The 25,272-nt window shown below is 43.4% G+C and overlaps 1 protein-coding gene across 1 annotated transcript in view; it reads right to left on the bottom strand.

Annotated features, from left to right (window-relative positions):
* The window catches only part of TADA2A (transcriptional adaptor 2A), a 79,623-nt gene extending 74,733 nt beyond the window's left edge, over positions 1 to 4,890 (bottom strand). The window contains exon 1 of the mRNA XM_073616059.1: positions 4,736 to 4,890. Within this exon, the coding sequence (XP_073472160.1) occupies positions 4,736 to 4,760 (25 nt within the window). The 5' untranslated portion in view covers positions 4,761 to 4,890. The remainder of the gene's footprint in view (positions 1 to 4,735) is intronic.
* Between the last annotated feature and the right edge of the window lie 20,382 nt (positions 4,891 to 25,272).

Below are 25,272 nucleotides of genomic sequence, written 5' to 3'. Positions count from 1 at the left end.
CTTTCACAGGGTCTCCCAAGATGCCATCGCATTTTGAGAGACCCGAACCTGGAACCGGTTACAGTTATAAAAGTTAGTTACAAAAAAAAAGTGTAAAAAAATATATATATATATAAAATAAAAAAAAATAGTTGTCGTTTTATTGTTCTCTCTCTCTATTCTCTCTCTCTATTGTTCTGCTCTTTTTTTACTGTATTCTATTCTGCAATGTTTTATTGTTATTGTTATTATGTTTTATCATGTTTGTTTTTCAGGTATGTAATTATTTATACTTTACTGTTTACTGTGCTTTATTGTTAACCATTTTTTTGTCTTCAGGTACGCCATTCACGACTTTGAATGGTTATACCAGAATGATGCCTGCAGGTTTAGGTATCATCTTGGTATCATTCTTTTCAGCCAGCGGTCGGCTTTCATGTAAAAGCAATCCTAGTGGCTAATTAGCCTCTAGACTGCTTTTACAAGCCGTGGGAGGGAATGCCCCCCCCCCCCCACACACCGTCTTCCGTGTTTTTCTCTGGCTCTCCTGTCTCAACAGGGAACCTGAGAATGCAGCCGGTGATTCAGCCAGCTGACCATAGAGCTGATCAGAGACCAGAGTGGCTCCAAACATCTCTATGGCCTAAGAAACCGGAAGCTACGATCATTTTATGACTTAGATTTCGCCGGATGTAAATAGCGCCATTGGGAAATTGGGGAAGCATTTTATCACACCGATCTTGGTGTCATCAGATGCTTTGAGGGCAGAGGAGAGATCTAGGGTCTAATAGACCCCAATTTTTTCAAAAAAGAGTACCTGTCACTACCTATTGCTATCATAGGGGATATTTGCATTCCCCGAGATAACAATAAAAATGATTAAAAAAAAAAAAATGGAAGGAACAGTTTAAAAATAAGATAAAAAAGCAAAAAAATAATAAAGAAAAAAAAAAAAAAAAAAAGCACCCCTGTCGCCCCCTGCTCTCGCGCTAAGGCGAACGCAAACGGCGGTCTGTCGTCAAACGTAAACAGCAATTGCACCATGCATGTGAGGTATCGCTGCGAAGGTCAGATTGAGGGCAGTAATTTTTGCAGTAGACCTCCTCTGTAAATCTAAAGTGGTAACCTGTAAAGGCTTTTAAAGGCTTTTAAAAATGCATTTATTTTGTTGCCACTGCACGTTTGTGCGCAATTTTAAAGCATGTCATGTTTGGTATCCATGTACTCGGCCTAAGATCATCTTTTTTATTTCATCAAACATTTGGGCAATATAGTGTGTTTTAGTGCATTAAAATTTAAAAAAGTGTGTTTTTTCCCCAAAAAATGCGTTTGAAAAATCGCTGCGCAAATACTGTGTGAAAAAAAAAAATGAAACACCCACCATTTTAATCTGTAGGGCATTTGCTTTAAAAAAATATATAATGTTTGGGGGTTCAAAGTAATTTTTTTGCAAAAAAAAATAACTTTTTCATGTAAACAATGAGTGTCAGAAAGGGCTTTGTCTTCAAGTGGTTAGAAGAGTTGGTGATGTGTGACATAAGCTTCTAAATGTTGTGCATAAAATGCCAGGACAGTTCAAAACCCCCCCAAATGACCCCATTTTGGAAAGTAGACACCCCAAGCTATTTGCTGAGAGGCATGTCGAGTCCATGGAATATTTTATATTGCGACACAAGTTGCGGGAAAGAGACAAATTTTTTTTTTTTTTTTTTTTTTTTGGACAAAGTTGTCACTAAATGATATATTGCTCAAACATGCCATGGGAATATGTGAAATTACACCCCAAAATACATTCTGCTGCTTCTCCTGAGTACGGGGATACCACATGTGTGAGACTTTTTGGGAGCCTAGCCGTGTACGGGACCCCGAAAACCAAGCACCGCCTTCAGGCTTTCTAAGGGCGTGAATTTTTGATTTCACTTTTCACTGCCTATCACAGTTTCGGAGGCCATGGAATGCCCAGGTGGCACAAAACCCCCCCAAATGACCCCATTTTGGAAAGTAGACACCCAAAGCTATTTGCTGAGAGGTATAGTGAGTATTTTGCAGACCTCACTTTTTGTCACAAAGTTTTGAAAATTGAAAAAAGAAAAAAAAAAAAAGTTTTTTCTTGTCTTTCTTCATTTTCAAAAACAAATGAGAGCTGCAAAATACTCACCATGCCTCTCAGCAAATAGCTTGGGGTGTCTACTTTCCAAAATGGGGTCATTTGGGGGGGTTGTGCCACCTGGGCATTCCATGGCCTCCGAAACTGTGATAGGCAGTGAAGAGTGAAATCAAAAATTTTCACCCTTGGAAATCCTGAAGGCGGTGCTTGGTTTTCGGGGCCCCGTACGCGGCTAGGCTCCCAAAAAGTCCCACACATGTGGTATCCCCATACTCAGGAGAAGCAGCTAAATGTATTTTGGGGTGCAATTCCACATATGCCCATGCCCTGTGTGAGCAATATATAATTTAGTGACAACTTTGTGCAAAAAAAAAAAAAAAAAAAAGTGTCACCTTCCCGCAACTTGTGTCAAAATATAAAATATTCCATGGACTCAACATGCCTCTCAGCAAATAGCTTGGGGTGTCTACTTTCCAAAATGGGGTCATTTGGGGGGGGTTTTGTGCCACCTGGGCATTCCATGGCCTCTGAAACTGTGATAGGCAGTGAAGAGTGAAATCAAAAATTTACACCCTTAGAAATCCTGAAGGCGGTGCTTGGTTTTCGGGGGCCCCGTACGCGGCTAGGCTCCCAAAAAGTCCCACACATGTGGTATCTCCATACTCAGGAGAAGCAGCTGAATGTATTTTTGGGTGCAATTCCACATAGGCCCATGGCCTGTGTGAGCAATATATCATTTAGTGACAACTTTTTGTAAATATTTTTTTTTTTTTTGTCATTATTCAATCACTTGGGACAAAAAAAATAAATATTCAATGGGTTCAACATGCCTCTCAGCAATTTCCTTGGGGTGTCTACTTTCCAAAATGGGGTCATTTGGGGGGGGGGTTGTACTGCCCTGCCATTTTAGCACCTCAAGAAATGACATAGGCAGTCATAAACTAAAAGCTGTGTAATTTACAGAAAATGTACCCTAGTTTGTAGACGCTATAACTTTTGCGCAAACCAATAAATATATGCTTATTGACATTTTTTTTACCAAAGACATGTGGCCAAATACATTTTGGCCTAAATGTATGACTAAAATTTAGTTTATTGGATTTTTTTTATAACAAAAAGTAGAAAATATCATTTTTTTTCAAAATTTTCGGTCTTTTTCCGTTTATAGCGCAAAAAATAAAAACTGCAGAGGTGATCAAATACCATCAAAAGAAAGCTTTATTTGTGGGAAGAAAAGGACGCAAATTTTGTTTGGGTACAGCATTACATGACCGCGCAATTAGCAGTTAAAGCGACGCAGTGCCAAATTGGAAAAAGACCTCTGGTCCTTAGGCAGCATAATGGTCCGGGGCTCAAGTGGTTAAAGTGTTCCTAAACCCAGGAGTAAGGATGAGCTCCGGCGTGTTCGCACACCCCACATGCAGAGTCCGCCAGGAAGTCGGCACTGCACAGCGCTAATCACAGGCAGTGAGACATTTCCCGATGTGCGGCTGCAGAGATCAGGAAATGTCTCACTGCCTGTGATTAGTGCAGCACTGACTTCCTGGCGGGCTCTGCATGTGGGGTGTTCGAACACGCCAGAGCTTATCCTTACCCAGGAGCCTGCATTCACTATATCTGGTCTCCCACAGCACACAGAAATGCAAAAGTTATACATTTTCTCATCAGCAGTATATAGCAGTCTTGTCACAATTAGTGTCTGGTAAAGCTCGTAGGAGGAGTTTTCATACTGCACTGACTGCCCTATGAGGATAAAAAAACTAAATGGTCGCACACTGGAAATCCAAAACTTGCTTGTGAAATCTTCATTGTCAAAAGTTGACAGATACAGGGATTGCAGTTGACGCGTTTCACAAGTGTGTAGCTTGCTTGTTGAACAAGCAAGCTACACACTTGTGAAACGCGTCAACTGCAATCCCTGTATCTGTCAACTTTTGACAATGAAGATTACACAAGCAAGTTTTGGATTTCCAGTGTGCGACCATTTAGTTTTTTTATCCATTGTGGATGGTGGCGAGCCGAGGTCTGCACCTGGTACCTGTCTTTGCACCCAAAGTTAGCCTAGAAGCAATGTGTCTCTTTTTGGCTTTCCATTTGATGCCCTATGAGGCTGCAGGACCCCTGACCCTCTGTCTGGACAGTGCTGATTGGCCCTGTGCTGGCCATGCACTCTCCCAAGAAAAAAACTCTCTAGCAATACACACCAAACTGAGGACGTGCAGAGTGCCTCCAAAAGTCTGTCTTATGCAGAGATGGATTGGGGACAGTAAACAAAGGGAGGGGAATCAGAGAAGACAGGATCAAACAACCTTGCAACACTTTTTTTTGTGGGTGCGAAGGACCATACGGTCCAGAGTGGTGTGTATTTGGAAAAGGGACTGGGACTCCTTTTTCTGCCCATTGAAATGAATGGGCTGCCCAATGCACCACTGCCAGGTCACCCCTGAACCTAGTGCACTGCATTACTGTATAGATGGAAATACGTTCGTGTTCCCATTCACCCCAATAGAAGCCATGGTGCTCTGCACAGCTCATTTATTCCAGGAGGAGCACACAATCCTGTGTACAATACAAACAAGCACACAGCCGCTCTCCACAAGTCCCAGATCCCGCTTCCGGTCCGTACATCTGTTTCGTACGGCCACTCACCTCTGTACGGAGCCAACCGGTCCATAATGTTCACAGCTCGCTCTCCACGTATCGCCGCAGCCTCTGTCCTGGTCAGCCAATCCGCAGAGGGCCTAGTCTATGGGAAACATGGGAACGCCAGGCTATAATAGTCGATAACCGAGAGTGTCGTCCAGCCTCCTTGCAGCAGAGGGGATTACCGATTGAAAGGATTCTGGAAGAGATAGAAGCTCCCAAGTAGCTTATACTGTGTATCATTCTATCATCGCCCACCATTTCTTGCTGGCCAGGCCCTTTCTAGAACATTTTGTTTAAAAGATTAAATCAGTACTTTTTGCTAGAAATTTACTTAGAACCCCCAAACATTATATGTTTTATTTTTAATTTGTTTTAGCAGATACCCTAGAGAATAAAATGGCGATTGTCGCAATATTTTTTGTCACCCTGTATTTGCACAGCGGTCTTTCAATTTGTTTGGAAAAAATACACTTTAATTAATTTTAATGTGAAAAAACACCACGGATAACCAAATTTCTTAAATATAAAAGATAATGTTACGCTGAGTAAATAGATAACTAACATATCATGCTTTAAAATTGCGCACGCTCGTGGAATGGCGCCAAACTACGGTACTCAATCTTTATAGACGGCACTTTAAAAATTTTTACAGGTTACCTGTAACGTTACAGAGGAGGTCTTGCTCTAGAATTATTTCTCTCGCTCTAACGATCGCGGCTCACCTGTGTGGTTTGAACCTCATTTACATAGGCTTTTGCAACTTATGTATGCATTCACTTCTGCGCACGAGCATGGAGGGATGGGGTACTTTAAATTAATTTATATATATATATATAGCACTTTTATTCCTATTACAAAGAATGTAAACATCTCTTGCAATAGAAAAAAGGATGACAGGTCCTCTTTATTGACAGATCTGCGATCAAAAAGACTCCAAAACTCAAATTTACATTTAAAAGCAAAAGATTAAAAAAAATAAAAATTATCTTCTATGGCCCGGGAACCGGAAGTGACATCATGATGTTGCTCCGGTCCTCCAAGGGCATAGAGACGAGTGGTGGTCATCTTGGCCTCACTCTTCTTCATGCCCAGCTACCACCAGCTTCAGATCGCTCCCAGGCTTCACTGATTGGTCAGGTAAGCCCAGGAACAACTGGGAAGGACCCCTCCTGCCTCTTCTGAAGGTGATCCTGCAGCAAATCTGCCCACAGGACCACTTTTATCTTAAAGAGAATTGCCTATAGTAAAAAAAAAAAAAATATGGGGTTATAGCAGCCCATGGTCACGGCACGGGCCCTATAGCTGATGGTCACGGCATGGGCCCTATAGAAATGGCACGATCGTGCCCTTTCTTTAGTGTGCATGCGCCGATGATGTCGGTGAAGGCGGTGAAAGCGTATATGGTAAATATACTTCCAGTACCTACAGGTAAGCCTTATTATAGGCTTACCTGTAGGTAAAAGTGGTGTGTAAGGGTTTACAACCACTTTAAAGAGGTAGTAAACCTCCTAAAAAAAAAAAAAAAAAAATCCTGCAAGACAAAGGCATAATGAGCTAGTATGCATCTCATACTAGCTCATTATGGAATATTTACCTTAAAACGATGCCCTGAATCAGAGTAGACACCCCGAGTACAGGGCTGACATTCTGATTGGCCAGAGCCTTATTATAGGCTTACCTGTAGTTAAAAGTGGTGTAACAGAGTTTACAACCACTTTAATGTCATGTCAGTTATTTTTTTGCGCATTAAACTGCATACATGTTGCAGATTCCTGTACAGAATAAATACTAGTATTGTGTTGTGAATAGAGCATATAGAGAACAATTTTATTTATTTTTGGTGCCCTTGCAGATCGCATGCAGAAAAACTCAGGTCTCTGCACATGGTGTGATCGAGGCCTTATATTGGTTCAGATCTATTCGTGTCGGAAAAGTGTGCAAAATCGCACACTTTCCTGACATGCACAGAAACACACTGCTCTTTAGCAGAGGCACAATGTTAAGAGCAGTCGTTTTGTGGGAATTTAGGAGAAGTCCTGAGGCTTGAAAGAACCAACAAATTAAAGCTAAAAAGCTGGGTAAAGTCACCTGAGGATTTGAAATATACATAAGGACGTTGTTGGCAAACAGGGCACATACGTGTTCCTTTTGGCCGCAGGTGATATCTGTGATGTCAGAATGAGAGCTTATAGCGTTGACAAGGGGTTCATTTGTCAATGCAAAAAGTTAGGGAGAAAGGGGACAGCCCCGTCTGGTTCCATGTCTGATAAGGAAAGGAGACGCCTTGTACCTTCGTATGGAAGCCTGAGTTGAAGGAGTGCAGTATAGGGTTTTCAATAAAGTGATAAATTTGTAGCTAAACCTGATAGCATCCAGCATGTTCCCAGGTAAAACTAAGGTCTAATGATAACAGCAAGATTTCCCTAGGTGGAGAGGCATCCCAATCAACTCTCACTGCAGAAAATAGCGCTAAAGACTGGCGAATCTGGTCCAAAGTTTGGCGCCCGTGTATAAACCCTGATTGGTCCTTATAAATATAGGTTTCCAGAAAAGTATTAAGGCGCAAATCCAATACCTTGGTAAGAATCTTCAGATCACAGTTAATTAAAGAGATGGGGTAATAATTAAGAACATCTGTAGTGTCTTTATTAGGTTTAGGAATGACACTGATATATACCCTATTCTCATCATGTGGCACTATACCACCATCACGGAAATGGTTAAAGTAAAGAGCCATATGTGGAACCAGAAGATCTGAAAATGCCTTATAGTAATCAGGGGGAAGGCCATCAGGGCCCGGTGATTTATGCAAAGCCAATGTCTTAATAGCCCCCTGGATCTCCTTGCAAGAGATGGGTTGGTCCATAAGTTCCCTATGAGTCTCATTTAGTGATGGAAGAGTCAGAGACGTCAAGAAATTAATAATAGATGCAAATATGCTGTTTCTCAGTGGACGGGCATGGCGCCGAGCGGCCGCATATTTGCGTGCAATATTGGAATAACAGCTGCGCCGAGAGCTGCTTGCAATCTTGAGCTTTCCAATCACAGCGGTCACATGACCATAAACCCCAGCATCTAAAACCCCTTAAGGCTCCATGCACACTGGAGCTCAAAAAAGCTTTTTGTTTTGTACTAGCGTTTATGCGCGTTTATGAGCGTTAGCGTATATGGGTGTTTTTAATAAAAATACACAGAGGACACTCCAAAAATCCCGCAATGCACTCCAAAACTCCCACAATGCATTGAAAAAATAGAACACCGAACGCTAATTAACTCGCGTTTATGAGCACTTATGCGCGTTTACCGGCGTTTGGCATTTTTGTGGTCAGAAAAACGGCACTTTGAATGCAATTTTATGGCAATCAGAGAACAGCCCATAAAGTCCACTGCTGATAAAAGCTAAAAAAACGTCCATGTGTGCATGAACACATAGGATAACACAGAGTGGAGTTTATGGGCTGTTAAAAAAAACACCCAAACTCCAAAAAACGGCCGATTATGAGCTCCAGTGTGCATGGAGCCAAAGGGTCAAAGAAGACACACGAGAGACTGTATTACATATGGACAATTCTTTGCTTTTGTACATTCCTATTTTTTAAAAATGTAGTTGTGATAGCGCTACACCTGGTTTATTTACATTGTTTTTTGTGCACTGAGAGTGGCACAAGGTGTGGGCAGCTGCAGTTATTGTTTTATTAATTATCTCACGGGATAGCAGCACAATAGGTATTTTTGTTATTTTTAGGACAGGGAAAGAGGTCTGACATGGCATCAAAATGCTAGGCCTTTCAATATACAGTCTTCATGGAGAATTACTTTAATGCAGTTGGTCAGCTTTAACATGTATTGCAATGTATGTGAACCAAAAATCTCTGTTTTAATGTAAAGTTTGCTAGAAATGTGTATGGACTTAGGATTCTGATGTGAACAGGGAAAACTGAAGACTTATGCTGCGTACACACGATCAGTTTTCTCGTCGGAAAAAGATATGACGACTTTTCCAATGGGATTCCGCTCAAGTTTGCCTTGCATACACACGGTCATGCAAAAGTTCGCTGAAATTATGACCGTCAAGAACGTGGTGACATAAAACACTACGACGAGCTGAGAAAATGCCGTTCAATGCTTCCGAGCATGCGTCGAATTGTTTCCAAGCATGCGTAGGGATTTTGTGCGTCGGAATTGCCACAGACGATCGCATTTTACGGATAGGAACTTTTCCCAACCGAAAAATTGAGAGCATGCTCTCAATCTTTTGCTGGCTGGAATTCCGCAAGCAAAATACGTATGCATAGTTGCCAACTGTCCCAGATTTACCGGGACATTCACAGGACTTAGACGCCATTCCCGAATTTGTGGTGTCCCGGTAAATGTCCCGAGAAATCCGGTTCTTCACGATTTTCACCACCGCCGCTAGAGGTCCACCGCCATTTAAACAAAGATCAGGAAGATGGCTGGGGGGGCTAGACGGAGCTCCTGCGTCGCCGCCCACCCTCCGCTCCGCCTCGCCCCGCCTACCCCCCACCCCGCTGCCAGTCCTGCGTCGCCGCCCACCCTCCGCCCCGCTCCGCCTTTCCCCTTACCCCGCTGCCAGTCCTGCGTCGCTGCCCACCCTCCGCCTCGCCCCGCCTACCCCCGCCCTTTTGCCAGTCTGTTATGGAAAGGGGCGGGGGTTCTAGCCATGCGGCCGGCGGACACCTCTGAGGTAGGGGGGGGGCGCACCGCTCTGGGAATCTGATGCAAGGGGGGCTCCGCTGGGGACACCTAATGTGAGGGGGGGCTCCACTGGGGACACCTAATGTGAGGGGGGGCTCCACTGGGGACACCTAATGTGAGGGAGGGCTCCACCGGGGACACTTAATGTGAGGGGGGGCTCCACCGGGGACACCTAATGTGAGGGGGGGCTCCACTGGGGACACCTGATGTGAGGGGGGGCTCCACTGGGGACACCTAATGTGAGCGGGGGCTCCGCTGGGAACTCCTGATGTGAGGGGGGCTCCGCTGGGGACTCCTGATGTGAGGGGGAGCTCCGCTGGGGACTCCTTATGTGAGGGGGGGCTCCGCCGGGGACTCCTGATGTGAGGGGGGGCTCCACCGGGGACTCCTGGTGTGAGGGGGGCTCCGCCGGGGACTCCTGATGTGAGGGGGGGCTGCGCCGGGGACTCCTGATGTGAGGGGGAGCTCCGCCGGGGACTCCTGATGCGAGGGGGAGCTCCGCCGGGGACTCCTGGTGTGAGGGGGGGCTCCGCTGGGGACTCCTGATGTGAGGGGGGCTCCGCCAGGGACTCCTGGTGTGAGGGGGCTCCTCCGGGGACTCCTGATGTGAGGGGGGCTCCGCCGGGGACTCCTGGTGTGAGGGGGGGCTCCTCTGAGGACATCTGATGTAAGGGGGGCTCCGCTGGGGGCACCTGATGCAAGGACGGACTCTGCTGGGACATCTGACGCAAGGGCGGACGGCTGGTGGCAGGCGACGTGGCTAGTGACACGCTCAGGGATCCCACTGATTCTGCATTATGGTGAGTTCATTTTATATTACAATGTAATAATAGAAATAATGCACTTCAATCATCCTGACACCATAACAACCATGGTGTCGGGATGATTGAAGTGCTAACACCAGGTGTTTGGAGTATCTTTATCTGCTGATTGTTAAACTTTCTAGAATACACATATTTTTATTGTGTAGGATCTGGGGTTGCTGTCCTGTCATTTCCCTCTTCCCCTTTCCCCCTTTCCCCCTCTCCCCCTCTCCCCCTCTCCCCCTTTCCCTTTCTTCCCCTCTCCCCCTTTCCCTCTCTTCCCCTCTCCCCCTTTCCCCTTCCATCATTCATCTCAGACTCTAACCACACCCTCTTGAGCCATGCCCATTTAAGCCACGCCTACTGTGTCGCGTAAACCACGCCCATTTTTCGCTGCGACGCGCTTCGCGCTGCACTTGTATACTTTTTCTAAGCCACGCCTACAAACGAATGCCCCACCCCCTAATTATTGTACGGCTCTGCCTACAGCCACAAAAGTGTCCCACATTTTTTTTTTACAATGTTGGCAACTATGCCTATGGAGCATACACACGGTCACATTTTTCGACAAAAAACTCTCATCGGTCTTTTGTGGGCCAAAATTCTGACTGTGTGTGCGCGGTATTAGATATGAAAGGTGGGGGGACTAAGGTCTCTGATATGAAAGGGGGCGGCTGAGGACTATAATGTGAGGCATGGGTGGGAAACTGAGGACTCTGTTGTTAGGCGGCTGAGGACTCTTATCTGAAGTGAAGGGACTAAGGACTCTGATGTGAAAGGGCACCCAATTTTAGACTGGGGTGCCTTGAGATTTTGCATATTTTCAAAGAGCGCCATGAGAAAGGCTGAGAAAATGCTGCTGGGCTTCACCATCTTGGATGTGATATTGGCAGCCTTAGCAGACTTAGAGCTAGCACTTAAGTGATGCTCAATAATATTCCCCATCACTCCTCTCGCAGCTCCTACATAAAAGTTTATGTAGGGAGGGGTGGAGGAGTTGGACCAGCACAAAGTAATTAGACATGGCCAATAGAAGAGTGCTATGATATGGAGAGGCATGGCTAGGGAATTGACTCTTCTTGGAGAAGTCAACTTTTCTAACAAATTCAGAGGCACATTGCAAGTCAAAAAAAAATTGTTTTGGGAAGTAAGCATTTAAAATACATGTCATTTTAAGTGCTTTTTTTAAAATGGGTAACAAGGTCTCTTTAATACATGCATTGACATTCATTTTAATGCAAAGCGCATTAAAGAAAAAGCAGGTTTTAGCAGGTTTCTGAGATAACCTTATATTCAAGATGGTGATAACTACTAGTTGTCTAAGGAGGACAGCCATTTGAGATAAAATCATGTTTTAATGAGAAAATAGGGCTAAAGTTAAATGTTTATTTTATGTGGAAAAATAAAGATTACTCATCTTGGTGAAATTTATGAGTGTGTGAATTTAACATTTTTATGAGAAAATTATTATGAAATAAAAAATTAGTTATAAAGGCTCATCCATTACATACATCTTTTAACCACTTCAATACTGGGCACTTTCACCCACTTCCCGCTCAGGCCAATTTTCAGCTTTCAGTGCTGTCACATTTTGAATGACAGTTGCACGGTCATCCAACACTTTACCCAAATAAAATTTTTATAATTTTCTGAGACAGATAGAGCTTTCTTTTGGTGGTATTTAATCACCACTGGGTTTTTATATTTTTGCTAAACAAACGAAAAAAGACAGAAAATTTGGAAAGAATAAAGTTTTTTTTAGTTTCGTTTAGAAAATTTTGTAAATTGGTAATTTTTCATCTTCACTGATGTACGCTGATGAGGCTGCACTAATGGGCAGTGATGGTCACTGATGAGGTGGCACTAATAAGGAGGCACTTTTGGGCATTAATTTGTGGAACTGATGGGGCTGCACTGATGATCAGTGCCTGATTATCAGTGTAAATACTCAGTGTGTCCTGTCAGATTTGCCGGTTATTGTCTCTCCTTTCCTCACACAAAGACACTGCCTAAGGAAAGGACTGCCGATAACCGACAAGTCTATTTACATGTGACCAGCTGTGATTGGACACAGCTGATCACATGGAAAAAGGGCCACTGTGATTGCCCCTTTACCCCCTGTGCAAAGGACACAGCGGGCACAGAGCATACCGGATGCTGTTTATAGACATCCACCCAGAACTGGAGAGCCGTGCTGTAGCCGTCTTTCGGCTATAGCATGGTCGGGAACCAGTTGATAAATAATTTTTTTTTTTCTGACTGATTTCTTCCTAAAGGAATAAGGAAAATTCTCATGAAATACAATGGCTGCAAAATGATTAATCACTTTCTGCCTTGCCGAATGACTTGCAAGTTGTATTGCTTTGATCAAATTGCACATCGATCGGATAATAAAATCAAGGTATGTGTAGCCATCGTTAGTGAATCAACCTTTAGGTATTTTATCTCTCATTAAATCCATTGAGTAGGTTTAGCGCTAGTGTGGGGGTGCCATTCAGACTGGGGACTCTGATGTGAATGTGTGTGGGAAGGGGAACTGAGGACTCTGTGAAAGGTGTGTGTGGGGGGGGAGGTAGACTTTAATGGGAAAGGGTGGGGGGATTAAGGACCCTAAAGTGAAAGGGAGGGGGAACTGAGAAACCTGAGGTACTTAAGTCTCCGATATGAAGGGGGCATGGAAACTGAGGACTCTGATATGAAACGGGGAGGGAGGCTGAGAACTCTGATGTGAAGGTGAGGGGAACGGAGGAATCTGATGCAAAAGTTGATGTGGGGGTACTGAGAAAAGGGGGCAAGGAAATGGAGGACTGGACTGCCGATGTGAAAGGGAGGAAGGTAATGAATGACTCTAATGAAAAGGGAGGGGGCTGGGCTGAGGACTATGACGCAAAGGTTAGGAACTGAGGACTGATGGTGGGGGGACTATCAGAAACAATGAAATCAGACCGAGACAGAAGTACAGTTAAATCACACTTGTTCAAAAATAAAAGTAAATAGAACAAACGTAGTCAAAACATAGCCAGAGTTCAGGAACTAGAACGGATAGTCAGACAAGCCAAACATCAGGGAGCTGGAGATGAGCGTAGTAAAACAGCAAGCAGGATCTGGAGCCAGAAGGGATGTCAGCCAAGCAAGTCTTTTAACAGGAAAGCAGGAGATAGTTTCTGTGATGTTGAATAAGGTGAAGGCAGAGATCCTCTGGGCTGGACGGCTTAAGTAGGCAGGACTGACGAGCAGGATCATCAACAGCTGAGTACCTGTGGCGAGATAGGCGCTGGCAATTAGCCGACAGCTGAGCAGCCAGCTCAGAGAAGGAAGGGCTGAGCCCAGCCCTGACAGGGACTGAGGACTCTAATGTGAAAAAGGGACAAGAAATTAAGGTCTCTGATTTCAAGGGGGTGCTTTTACTATAACCACGTCATATAATCTCAGTGTTCTAATGTGAAAAGCTGCAGTATCTGCATCCCTTTAGAAGTGTCCAGTCCTTAGAGCAGGGTTTCTCAACCAGGGTTCTGCATATTCCTAGGGTTCCGCCACAATCTACCTGTCAGTCTCAGGCAGCTGATGAGTAGATCGCATTCCCCACATGCAGAGCAGTGCAGGCATTCAAAGGGTTTCTTCACTGTTCCAGTTGTTCCCTCTTCCCCTCCTGTCCATCCCAGGTATTTGTATGTGACATCACCTGGGATGGACAGGACGGGAGTAGGGGCTGATGGGAAACAGCATGCCACAAGAGGACTCATCACAGCTGCCTCTCTGCCATGCTCTGCATATGATGGATACTGGAACTGTAATGTGTTGTGCCTTACCCCATGGTGTGTCATGGTATGTTGTGTTGTGTGCCCCATAATGTGCTGTGTGCTCCATGATGTGCCCTGCACATTCACTGCATTAGGGTAAAAAACACCCCAGTATATTCACAACCCGCTTGTCCTCAAACATTTACCTACTTCTTGTCTTCACCTACGGGCCATCCATGAACAGCTCAGTTCCCTCAAGCCTTCTAGTTGTAGAGAAAAAGTGAGCAATTGGCTTCTGCAGCTGACTGTCCGGAGCTGAGATGAAGGAACAGAGGTATGGCACTGTGTGTTTTAATTGACCCAAACAACCCTGTCTGGAAGTGCGCACACACAGATGTCTTCTTTGTAGCTAGCTTGGCAAAAGAGACTCCCACAAACAGGATGGGGGACAGCATTTCAAGGACTACTTGAACATAAATGTGCATTTCAAGGAAGCAGACTATACATTATCTGTAAAGCAGTGTACACACGATCAGAAAATTTTACAAAAAATATTGCTTTCTAAGCGATCGTACGATAATCGGATCATAAGTACAGAGCTTTCGAGAGCCGATCATGGCAGTTCATCCGATATTATTCTATTGGACAAGAACGAAAAATGTTTCCGTACAATGCCAGATTTCACGATTTTCGTTTAATCAGTACAGCTGTCATTCGAAAATGCAATGCAAATGCATTACAACACATGACATGACTTCTGAATTTTTATTCTGTCATACGAGAATTTTCGTGACATTAGTAAACTTGATCTGCGATTATCATGCAAGAAAAAACGGACAGTCATTCGTTTGATAATCTTATCGTGTGTACCAGGCATTAGTTTAGTATAATTTTAAATTACTGTTGCAGAAAATTCTTCTAGGAAAACAGCGAGCCAATCATACAAGCAGGTTACATAGTTACATAGTAGGTGAGGTTGAAAAAAGACACAAGTCCATCAAGTCCAACCTATGTGTGATTATGTGTCAGTATTACATTGTATATCCCTGTATGTTGCGGTCATTCAGGTGCTTATCTAATAGTTTCTTGAAGCTATCGATGCTCCCTGCTGAGACCACCGCCTGTGGAAGGGAATTCCACATCCTTGCTGCTCTTACAGTAAAGAACCCTCTGCGTAGTTTAAGGTTAAACCTCTTTTCTTCTAATTGTAATGAGTGGCCACGAGTCTTGTTAAACTCTCTTTTGCGAAAAAGTTTTATTATTGTAGGGTCACCAGTACGGTATTTATAAATTGAAATCATATCCCCTCTCAAGCGTCTCTTCTCCAGAGAGAATAAGTTCAGTGCTCGCAACCTTTCCTCATAACTAATATCCTCCAGACCCTTTATTAGCTTTGTTGCCCTTCTTTGTACTCTCTCCATTTCCAGTACATCCTTCCTGAGGACTGGGGCCCAGAACTGGACAGCATACTCTAGGTGCGGCCAGACCAGAGTCTTGTAGTGTGGGAGAATTATCGTTTTATCTCTGGAGTCGATGCCCTTTTTAATGCATGCCAATATTCTGTTTGCTTTGCTATCAGCAGTTTGGCATTGCATGCCATTGCTGAACCTATCATCTACTAGGACCCCCAGGTCCTTTTCCATCCTAGATTCTCCCAGAGGTTCTCCCCCCAGTGTATAGATTGCATTCATATTTTTGCCACCCAAATGCATTATTTTACATTTTTCTACATTGAACCTCATTTGCCATGTAGTTGCTCACCCCCATTCATTTGTTCAGATCTTCTTGCAAGGTTTCCACATAGGATAGGTCCCAGCACAGAACCCTGGGGAAAAGGTCTAATAGAGAAATTAAAAGAATAGTTTTGTAACAATTAATGTTCTATCAATGTTTTCCTTAGGGCCCCATCAGTGGCGTAACTAAAACCTTCAGGGCCCCAGTGTAATTAAAGGTCCTCCTGAGTCCTGACCCTAGGTCGCAAGTGCAACCTTTGTTACCCTGGTAGTTCCCCCACTTGTGTCAGCAGTTTTTAATCTTTGTTGTTTTATTTATTTATTTTTTTTTTAAATATTATTCTTTAAATTATTTTTTACCATGTTTTTTAGGACCCCCCGTTGGGGATTTTTGGTGTGATATTAGGGGTCTAAATGTTTTACCTTTGAGACAGAGAAAGGAGATTGAGGACACAGCCCTCATTCTCCTTCCCTGCAGCCTCAGCTGCACTGAATGAATAGACAGGAATAGCTCTGTACAGAGCTTCCTGTTCATTCACAAACTGAAGCAGAGTAAACACAGTTTACTATGTTTCAGTTATGAATGGACAGAGTCAGTGATCAGTACAGATCACTGACTCTCCATTTAGAAAAGAAAGGGTCGGAAAAAATGATAAATTTACTGACTCCTTCCTTGCTCTCCATCCTAACAGATCCACCTCAGCAGCTGGCTGGCGAGGGGAGGAGGGAACCCGGAAAAGTTGTGGAGGATGAGAGGAGGGGGTCAGGAGAGAGCACAGGGGCAGAAAGAAGTTGGATAGGAGGGGAAGCTGCATATAGAGGAACCGATCTCTCCATTTTTCTCCTGCAGCCGCTGAATGCCTGCAGGCATTCAGCGGCTGCAGGAGGAAAATGAAGAGCTCAGTTCCTCTATATGCAGTCAAAAGAATAGAGGAGGTGCCCCAGGGATTTTATGGGCAAGGGATAAAAACCAGATAAGAGAGTAGAGAACATATGTAAAAAAGTAATACAAAATTTATTGATTACAAAAAGCATATAAATACACAAAATAAATGTTTGTAAGAGCAAAACAGATAGCCATGCTATAATAATACATACAATACAGCTACATTCTGGAGCACATGATTGGTCTCATAGTAGGAGGCCAACCAAAGTGTATGTGTTCAGAAATCTCAACATGTTTCGGAATATATGATTAAATATTTAATTCCTTCTTCGGGGATGATTTGGAGAAAGCTGTATTATCTGGTAACACAACAGCAAAAAAATCAAGTCAGAGAAAAGTATATATGTATACGGTGGTACAGTATAGGTATGCGGATATATAAACAAAAATAGGGGACAGCATATATGGTGCAGGCATTTAAAATCTGACAACACTTACAAGATGACTATTTCTAGTGAATTGTGGTACACATCAGGATTCACTTTAGGTAGGGTTTGTGTCTCCGTATTGTCCCATCGCACTTTGGAAAACTCTAGGGGTATATGGAGAATATGTAGATATCCTCAGGCCACTAATGGCATATGGTTCACCTTAGTAGAGACCGGCATTTTACGCCGATCTGCACATACGAGGTCTGTCTTTTCCACTCTGACTGGGACATATCACCCATCTCGCGTGTCAGCGGCCTCACGAAGTCTGACATCATTGCGCCGCATGCGCGGTGATGCCGGACGCCTCTTGTGCCGGGGGATCGTCTAACGGACGAACTCCTGGACATGTCAGTGACACGGCTGATCGGTAGAGGCTCGTCAATCCTAGGATGGGCCCTCCGGTCACCTGACGCTTATTTGCACCAGGCATTGGATTTCTTCCCTGCCTGAGGCGTGTACCACCGGACTTTTCTATCTACAAATAACCCAGGTACACTACTAGCCTGCTGCTGCACAGCCAGGATCACACAATCCCACAGGGAAGGCAGTTCCATTCACATTGGCAGTCCCAAGTAAGTCTTGCTTTTTGCATATGACCCTTTTGACTGCTTTTGGTCTTTTACGATTGTTAGGCTGTTGTACCATACAGGTTACTTACCTGTTAAACATTACCATGCCTATACTATGATAAATCTCCCTTACATGTACCTGTATGCATGTACTAATATGACACTTATATAATTAGTACATCCACATTGTGTGTCTCTGTCTCTGCAAATTATACAGTATCTCACATAAGTAAGTACACCCCTCACATTTTTTAAAATATTTTATTCTAACTTTTCATGTGACAACACTGAAGAAATGACACTTTGCTACAATGTAAAGTAGTGAGTGTACAGCTTGTATAACAGTGTAAATTTGCTGTCCCCTCAAAATAACGCAACACACAGCCATTAATGTCTAAACAGCTGGCAACAAAAGTAAGTACACCCCTAAGTGAAAATGTCCAAATTGGGCCCAATTAGCCATTTTCCCTCCCCAGTGTCATGTGACTGATTAGTGTTACAAGGTCTTAGGTGTGATTGGGGAGCAGGTGTGTTAAATTTGGTGTTATCGCTCTGACTCCCTCATACTGGTCACTGGAAGTTCAACATGGCACCTCATGGCAAAGATCTTTCTGGGGATCTTAAAAAAAAAAGAATTGTTACTCTACATAAAGATGGCCTAGGCTATAAGAAGATTGCCAAGACCCTGAAACTGAACTGCAGTACAGTGGCCAAGACCATACAGCGGTTTAACAGGAAAGGTTCCACTCAGAACAGGCCTTGCCATGGTCGACCAAAGAAGTTGAATGCACGTGCTCAGCATCATATCCAGAGGTTGTCTTTGGGAAGTAGACGTATGAGTGCTGCCAGCAATGCTGCAGTGGTTGAAGGGGTGGGGGGTCAGCCTGTCAGTGCTCAGACCATATGTTGCACACTGCATCAAATTGGTCTGCTTGGCTGTCATTCCCAGAAGGAAGCCTCTTCTAAAAATGAAGCCCGCAAACAGTTTGCTGAAGACAAGCAGACTAAGGACATGGATTACCGGAACCATGTCCTGTGGTCTGATGAGACCAAGATAAACTTATTTGGTTCAGATGGTGTCAAGTGTATGTGGCGGCAACCATGTCAGGAGTACAAAGACAAGTGTGTCTTGTCTACAGTCAAGCATGGTGGTGGGAATGTCATGGTCTGGGGCTGCATGAGTGCTGCCGGCACTGGGAAGCTACAGTTCATTGAGGGAACCATGAATGCCAACATGTACTGTGACATACTGAAGCAGAGTATGATCCTCTCCCTTCGGAGACTGGGCCACATGGCACTATTCAAACATGATTGATCCCAAACACACCTCCAAGACAACCACTGCCTTGCTAAAGATGCTGAGGGTAAAGGTGATGGACTTGCCAAGCATGTCTCAAGACCTAAACCCTATTTAACATCTGTGGGGCATCCTCAAACGGAAGGTGCAGGAGCGCAAGGTTTCTACCATCCACCAGCTCTGTAATGTCGTCATGGAGGAGTGGAAGAGGACTCCAGTGGCAACCTGTGAAGCTCTGGTGAACTCCATCCCCAAGAGGGTTAAGGCAGTGCTGGAAAATAATGGTGGCCACACAAAATATTGACACTTTGGGCCCAAATTGGACATTTTCACTTAGGGGTGTACTCACTTTTGTTGCCAGCGGTTTAGACACTAATGGCTGTGTGTTGAGTTATTTTGAGGGGACAGCAAATTTACACTGTTATACAAACTGTACACTCGTTACTTTATACATTATAGCAAAGTGTAATTTCTTCATTGTTGTCACATGAAAAGATATAATAAAATATTTACAAAAATGTGAGGGGTGTACTCACTTTTGTAGGATACTGTATACCCACCAGGTAACTATACCATTTTTTTTTATACATTTTTATACATATATTTATATGTTTTTTACATCCAGGGTCATCTGCTTTTTCACCGATCCTTGTGGGCTCCGTTGCCTAGTTGGCAGGTGTGCTCTACTTGTTCTACCCTGACTCATTCAATCAAAACTCTACTAAAGTGAACCATATGCCATTAGGGGCCTGAGGCTATCTACATATTCTCCATATACCCCTAGAGTTTTCCAAAGTGCAATGGGACAATACAGAGATGCAAACCCTACCTAAAGTGAATACTGATGTGTACCACAATTCACTAGAGATAGTCATCTTGTAAGTATTGTTAGATTTTAAATGCCTGCCCCATATCATTTTGCCCCTGTACAAATTTGTAGTAAGACCTCATCTGGAATATGTAGTTCAGTTTTGGGCACCAGTTCTCAAAAAAGGTATCAGGGAACTGGAGAAAGTGCAGAAAAGGGCAACCAAACTGATCAGAGGCATGGAGGGGCTCAGCTATGAGGAAAGATTAGAGGAACTGAATCTATTCCCACTTGAGTAGAGTAGAATAAGGGGGGATATGATCACCATGTATAAATACATAAGTGGTCCGTATAGTGAACTTGGTGTTGAGTTATTCACTTTAACCACTTACCGACCAGCCGCTGTCGTTATACGGGGTTCGGCTCTCCTGCGCAAATTGCAGTAGCTGTACTGCGGGAGCTTGCCTGCAGTTCGGGGTTGGACTCGATGTCCGCTGGCGACCAGTAACCGCCTAGTACAGAGGCAGAATGGGGGTCTGCCTTTGTAAACAAGGCGGATCCCCATTCTGACAGATGACATGACAAAGATGTACTGTTCCCAGTGAATGGGAACAGTGATCTCTGTCATGTCCCTGGCAGCCCATCCCCCTACAGTTAGAACATGCTGAGGGAACAGTTAACCCCTTAATCACCCCCTGCTGTTAACCCTTTCCCTGCCAGTGTCATGTTTACATTGATCATTGCATTTTTATAGCACTGATCAATGTAATAATGTCACTGGTCCACAAAAAGTGTAATTTGGGGTCAGATTTGTCCGCCGCAATGTTGCAGTGCCGCTAAAAATTGCAGATCGCCGCCATTACTAGTAAAAACAATAAAAAATAAATAAAAGTCCCTAAATCCATCCCATATTTTGTAGAAGCGATAAGTTTTGCACAAACCAATCAATATACACCTACTGCGATTTTTTTTTATACCAAAAATATGTAGAAGAATATATATCGGCCTAAACTGATGAATAAATTAGTTTTTTTTATATATTTTTGGGATATGTATTATAGCAAAAAAAAAAAAATGACAAAATTGTCACTCTTTATTTATAGCGCAAAATATAACAACCACAAAGGTGATCAAATACCACCAAAAGAAAGCTCTATTTGTGGGGAAAAAAAGAGCACGTCAATTTTGTTTGGGTACAGTGTCGCACAACTACACAATTGTCAGTCAAATCTTGTCATTAAAGTGGCAAATCCTTCAGGGGCTGAAGTGGTTAACCACTTGAGCCCCGGACCATTATGCTGCCTAAGGACCAGAGGTCTTTTTCCAATTTGGCACTGCGTCGCTTTAACTGCTAATTGCGCGGTCATGCAATGCTGTACCCAAACGAAATTTGCGTCCTTTTCTTCCCACAAATAGAGCTTTCTTTTGATGGTATTTGATCACCTCTGCGTTTTTTATTTTTTGCGCTATAAACGGAAAAAGACCGAAAATTTTGAAAAAAAATGATATTTTCTACTTTTTGTTATAAAAAAAATCCAATAAACTAAATTTTAGTCATACATTTAGGCCAAAATGTATTCGGCCACATGTCTTTGGTAAAAAAAATGTCAATAAGCGTATATTTATTGGTTTACGCAAAAGTTATAGCGTCTACAAACTAGGGTACATTTTCTGTAATTTACACAGCTTTTAGTTTATGACTGCCTATGTCATTTCTTGAGGTGCTAAAATGGCAGGGCAGTACAAAACCCCCCCAAGTGACCCCATTTTGGAAAGTAGACACCCCAAGGAAATTGCTGAGAGGCATGTTGAACCCATTGAATATTTATTTTTTTTGTCCCAAGTGATTGAATAATGACAAAAAAAAAAAAATATTTACAAAAAGTTGTCACTAAATGATATATTGCTCACACAGGCCATGGGCCTATGTGGAATTGCACCCCAAAATACATTCAGCTGCTTCTCCTGAGTATGGGGATACCACATGTGTGAGACTTTTTGGGAGCCTAGCCGCGTACGGGGCCCCGAAAACCAATCACCACCTTCAGGATTTCTAAGGGTGTAAATTTTTGATTTTACTCCTCACTACCTATCACAGTTTCGGAGGCCATGGAATGCCCAGGTGGCACAAAACCCCCCAAAATGACCCCATTTTGGAAAGTAGACACCCCAAGCTATTTGCTGAGAGGCATATTGAGTCCATGGAATATTTTATATTTTGACACAAGTTGTGGGAAAGTGACACTTTTTTTTTTTTTTTTTTTTTGCATAAAGTTGTCACTAAATGATATATTGCTCACACAGACCATGGGCATATGTGGAATTGCACCCCAAAATACATTTAGCTGCTTCTCCTGAGTATGGGGATACAACATGTGTGGGACTTTTTGGGAGCCTAGCCGCGTACGGGACCCCGAAAACCAATCACCGCCTTCAGGATTTCTAAGGGTGAAAATTTTTGATTTCACTCTTCACTGCCTATCACAGTTTCGGAGGCCATGGAATGCCCAGGTGGCACAAAACCCCCCCAAATGACCCCATTTTGGAAAGTAGACACCCCAAGCTATTTGCTGAGAGGCATGGTGAGTATTTTGCAGCTCTCATTTGTTTTTGAAAATGAAGAAAGACAAGAAAAAACATTTTTTTTTTTCTTTTTTCAATTTTCAAAACTTTGTGACAAAAAGTGAGGTCTGCAAAATACTCACTATACCTCTCAGCAAATAGCTTGGGGTGTCTACTTTCCAAAATGGGGTCATTTGGGGGGGGTTTGTGCCACCTGGGCTTTCCATGGCCTCCGAAACTGTGATAGGCAGTGAAGAGTGAAATCAAAAATTCACGCCCTTAGAAAGCCTGAAGGCGGTGCTTGGTTTTCGGGGTCCCGTACGTGGCTAGGCTCCCAAAAAGTCTCACACATGTGGTATCCCCGTACTCAGGAGAAGCAGCAGAATGTATTTTGGGGTGTAATTTCACATATTCCCATGGCATGTTTGAGCAATATAACATTTAGTGACAACTTTGTGCAAAAAAAAAAAAAAAAAAAAAAAAAAAATGTGTCTCTTTCCCGCAACTTGTGTCGCAATATAAAATATTCCATGGACTCGACATGCCTCTCAGCAAATAGCTTGGGGTGTCTACTTTCCAAAATGGGGTCATTTGGGGGGGGGTTTTGAACTGTCCTGGCATTTTATGCACAACATTTAGAAGCTTATGTCACACATCACCCACTCTTCTAACCACTTGAAGACAAAGCCCTTTCTGACACTTATTGTTTACATGAAAAAGTTATTTTTTTTTTGCAAAAAAATTACTTTGAACCCCCAAACATTATATATTTTTTTAAAGCAAATGCCCTACAGATTAAAATGGTGGGTGTTTCATTTTTTTTTTCACACAGTATTTGCGCAGCGATTTTTCAAACGCATTTTTTGGGGAAAAAACACACTTTTTTAAATTTTAATGCACTAAAACACACTATATTGCCCAAATGTTTGATGAAATAAAAAAGATGATCTTAGGCCGAGTACATGGATACCAAACATGACATGCTTTAAAATTGCGCACAAACGTGCAGTGGCAACAAAATAAATACATTTTTAAAAGCCTTTAAAAGCCTTTACAGGTTACCACTTTAGATCTACAGAGGAGGTCTACTGCAAAAATTACTGCCCTCGATCTGACCTTCGCGGTGATACCTCACATGCATGGTGCAATTGCTGTTTACGTTTGACGACAGACCGCCGATTGCGTTCGCCTTAGCGCGAGAGCAGGGGGCGACAGGGGTGCTTTTTTTTTTTTTTTTCTTTATTATTTTTCTGCTTTTTTTATCTTATTTTTAAACTGTTCCTTTCATATTTTTTTTTTTTAATCATTTTTATTGTTATCTCGGGGAATGTAAATATCCCCTATGATAGCAATAGGTAGTGACAGGTACTCTTTTTTGAAAAAATTGGGGTCTATTAGACCCTAGATCTCTCCTCTGCCCTCAAAGCATCTGACCACACCAAGATCGGTATGATAAAATGCTTCCCCAATTTCCCAATGGCGCTATTTACATCCGGCGAAATCTAAGTCATAAAATGCTCGTAGCTTCCGGTTTCTTAGGCCATAGAGATGTTTGGAGCCACTCTGGTCTCTGATCAGCTCTATGGTCAGCTGGCTGAATCTCTGGCTGCATTCTCAGGTTCCCTGTTGAGACAGGAGAGCCAGAGAAAAACACGGAAGACGGTGGGGGGGGGGGGCATTCCCTCCCACGGCTTGTAAAAGCAGTCTAGAGGCTAATTAGCCGCTAGGATTGCTTTTACATGAAAGCCGACCGCTGGCTGAAAAGAATGATACCAAGATGATACCTAAACCTGCAGGCATCATTCTGGTATAACCACTCAAAGTCGTGAATGGCGTACCTGAAGACAAAAAAATGGTTAACAATAAAGCACAGTAAACGGTAAAGTATAAAAAATTGCATACCTGAAAAAGCAAACATGATAAAACATAATAACAATAAAACATTGCAGAATAGAATACAGTAAAAAAGAGCAGAACAATAGAGAGAGAATAGAGAGAGAGAGAACAATAAAACGACAACTATTTTTTTTTATTTTATATATATATTTTTTTTTTGACACTTTTTTTGTAACTAACTTTTGTAACTGTAACCGGTTCCAGGTTCGGGTCTCTCAAAATGTGATGGCATCTTGGGAGACCCTGTGAAAGTGTGCCTAGTCTGTGCAATGCTGTACCCTACGCTAATACTCAACTAGTGAATGGTAGCGTTCAAAACATTCACCAATGCAAAGACCAGGATTGTCAGGACAGGAGGGACAATAATAGCGGGTGTCACGCCTATATCCGCGCTTGCTGCAGACACAACATCTTTTTTGGGGGTTCGTTGGGTAGGGGTACTCGGGAGGACATAAAGAAAATGCCTCTCATGCAGCCGACTGCATTTGGTTGGGGATGTGAATGGGGGAAGTACGGGCGCTGCAGAAGCGGTGGGTTCCCAATTAGGATTGGCGAATGCAGCAGGAAGGGCATTATGGGCACGACGGGCCTGTGTTTGTCTTCTTCTTGGTGGCAGCGGGACACTACTTGTGCTTGCCACCTCACCAGCTTGAACTGCACTTATGGGACTCGCCACGTCACCAAGTGTTACTGCAGTGCTGGTTTGACTACGACCGGGGTGTACTAGGCCGCTGGTGCTTGCCAGTTCACCAAAACGCTACCAAAAAAACTGTTAGCGATCGCAGGGATCAGGCCTGACTCTGCGAACGCTGCAGTTATGCGTTTAGTGTTTTGTAAGTGTCAGTGATCGATCGATACTGCACTTGGCTGGGCTGGGCCGGGCGGAGGGGCAAAACACAGGTGCTAGCAGGTATCTGGGCTGATCCCGCTAACACTGCGTTTTTGGGAACCCTAAACTGCTGGGGATGCTAGTATAGATCTGATCGGATCAGATATTGATCCGATCAGATACTATACCACTAAGGGAGGCGTATGCTGC

The sequence above is a fragment of the Aquarana catesbeiana genome, linkage group LG02, assembly GCF_042186555.1.
Source record: "Aquarana catesbeiana isolate 2022-GZ linkage group LG02, ASM4218655v1, whole genome shotgun sequence".
Classification (NCBI taxonomy): domain Eukaryota; kingdom Metazoa; phylum Chordata; class Amphibia; order Anura; family Ranidae; genus Aquarana; species Aquarana catesbeiana.
This window is presented reverse-complemented; position numbering and strand designations above follow the sequence as displayed.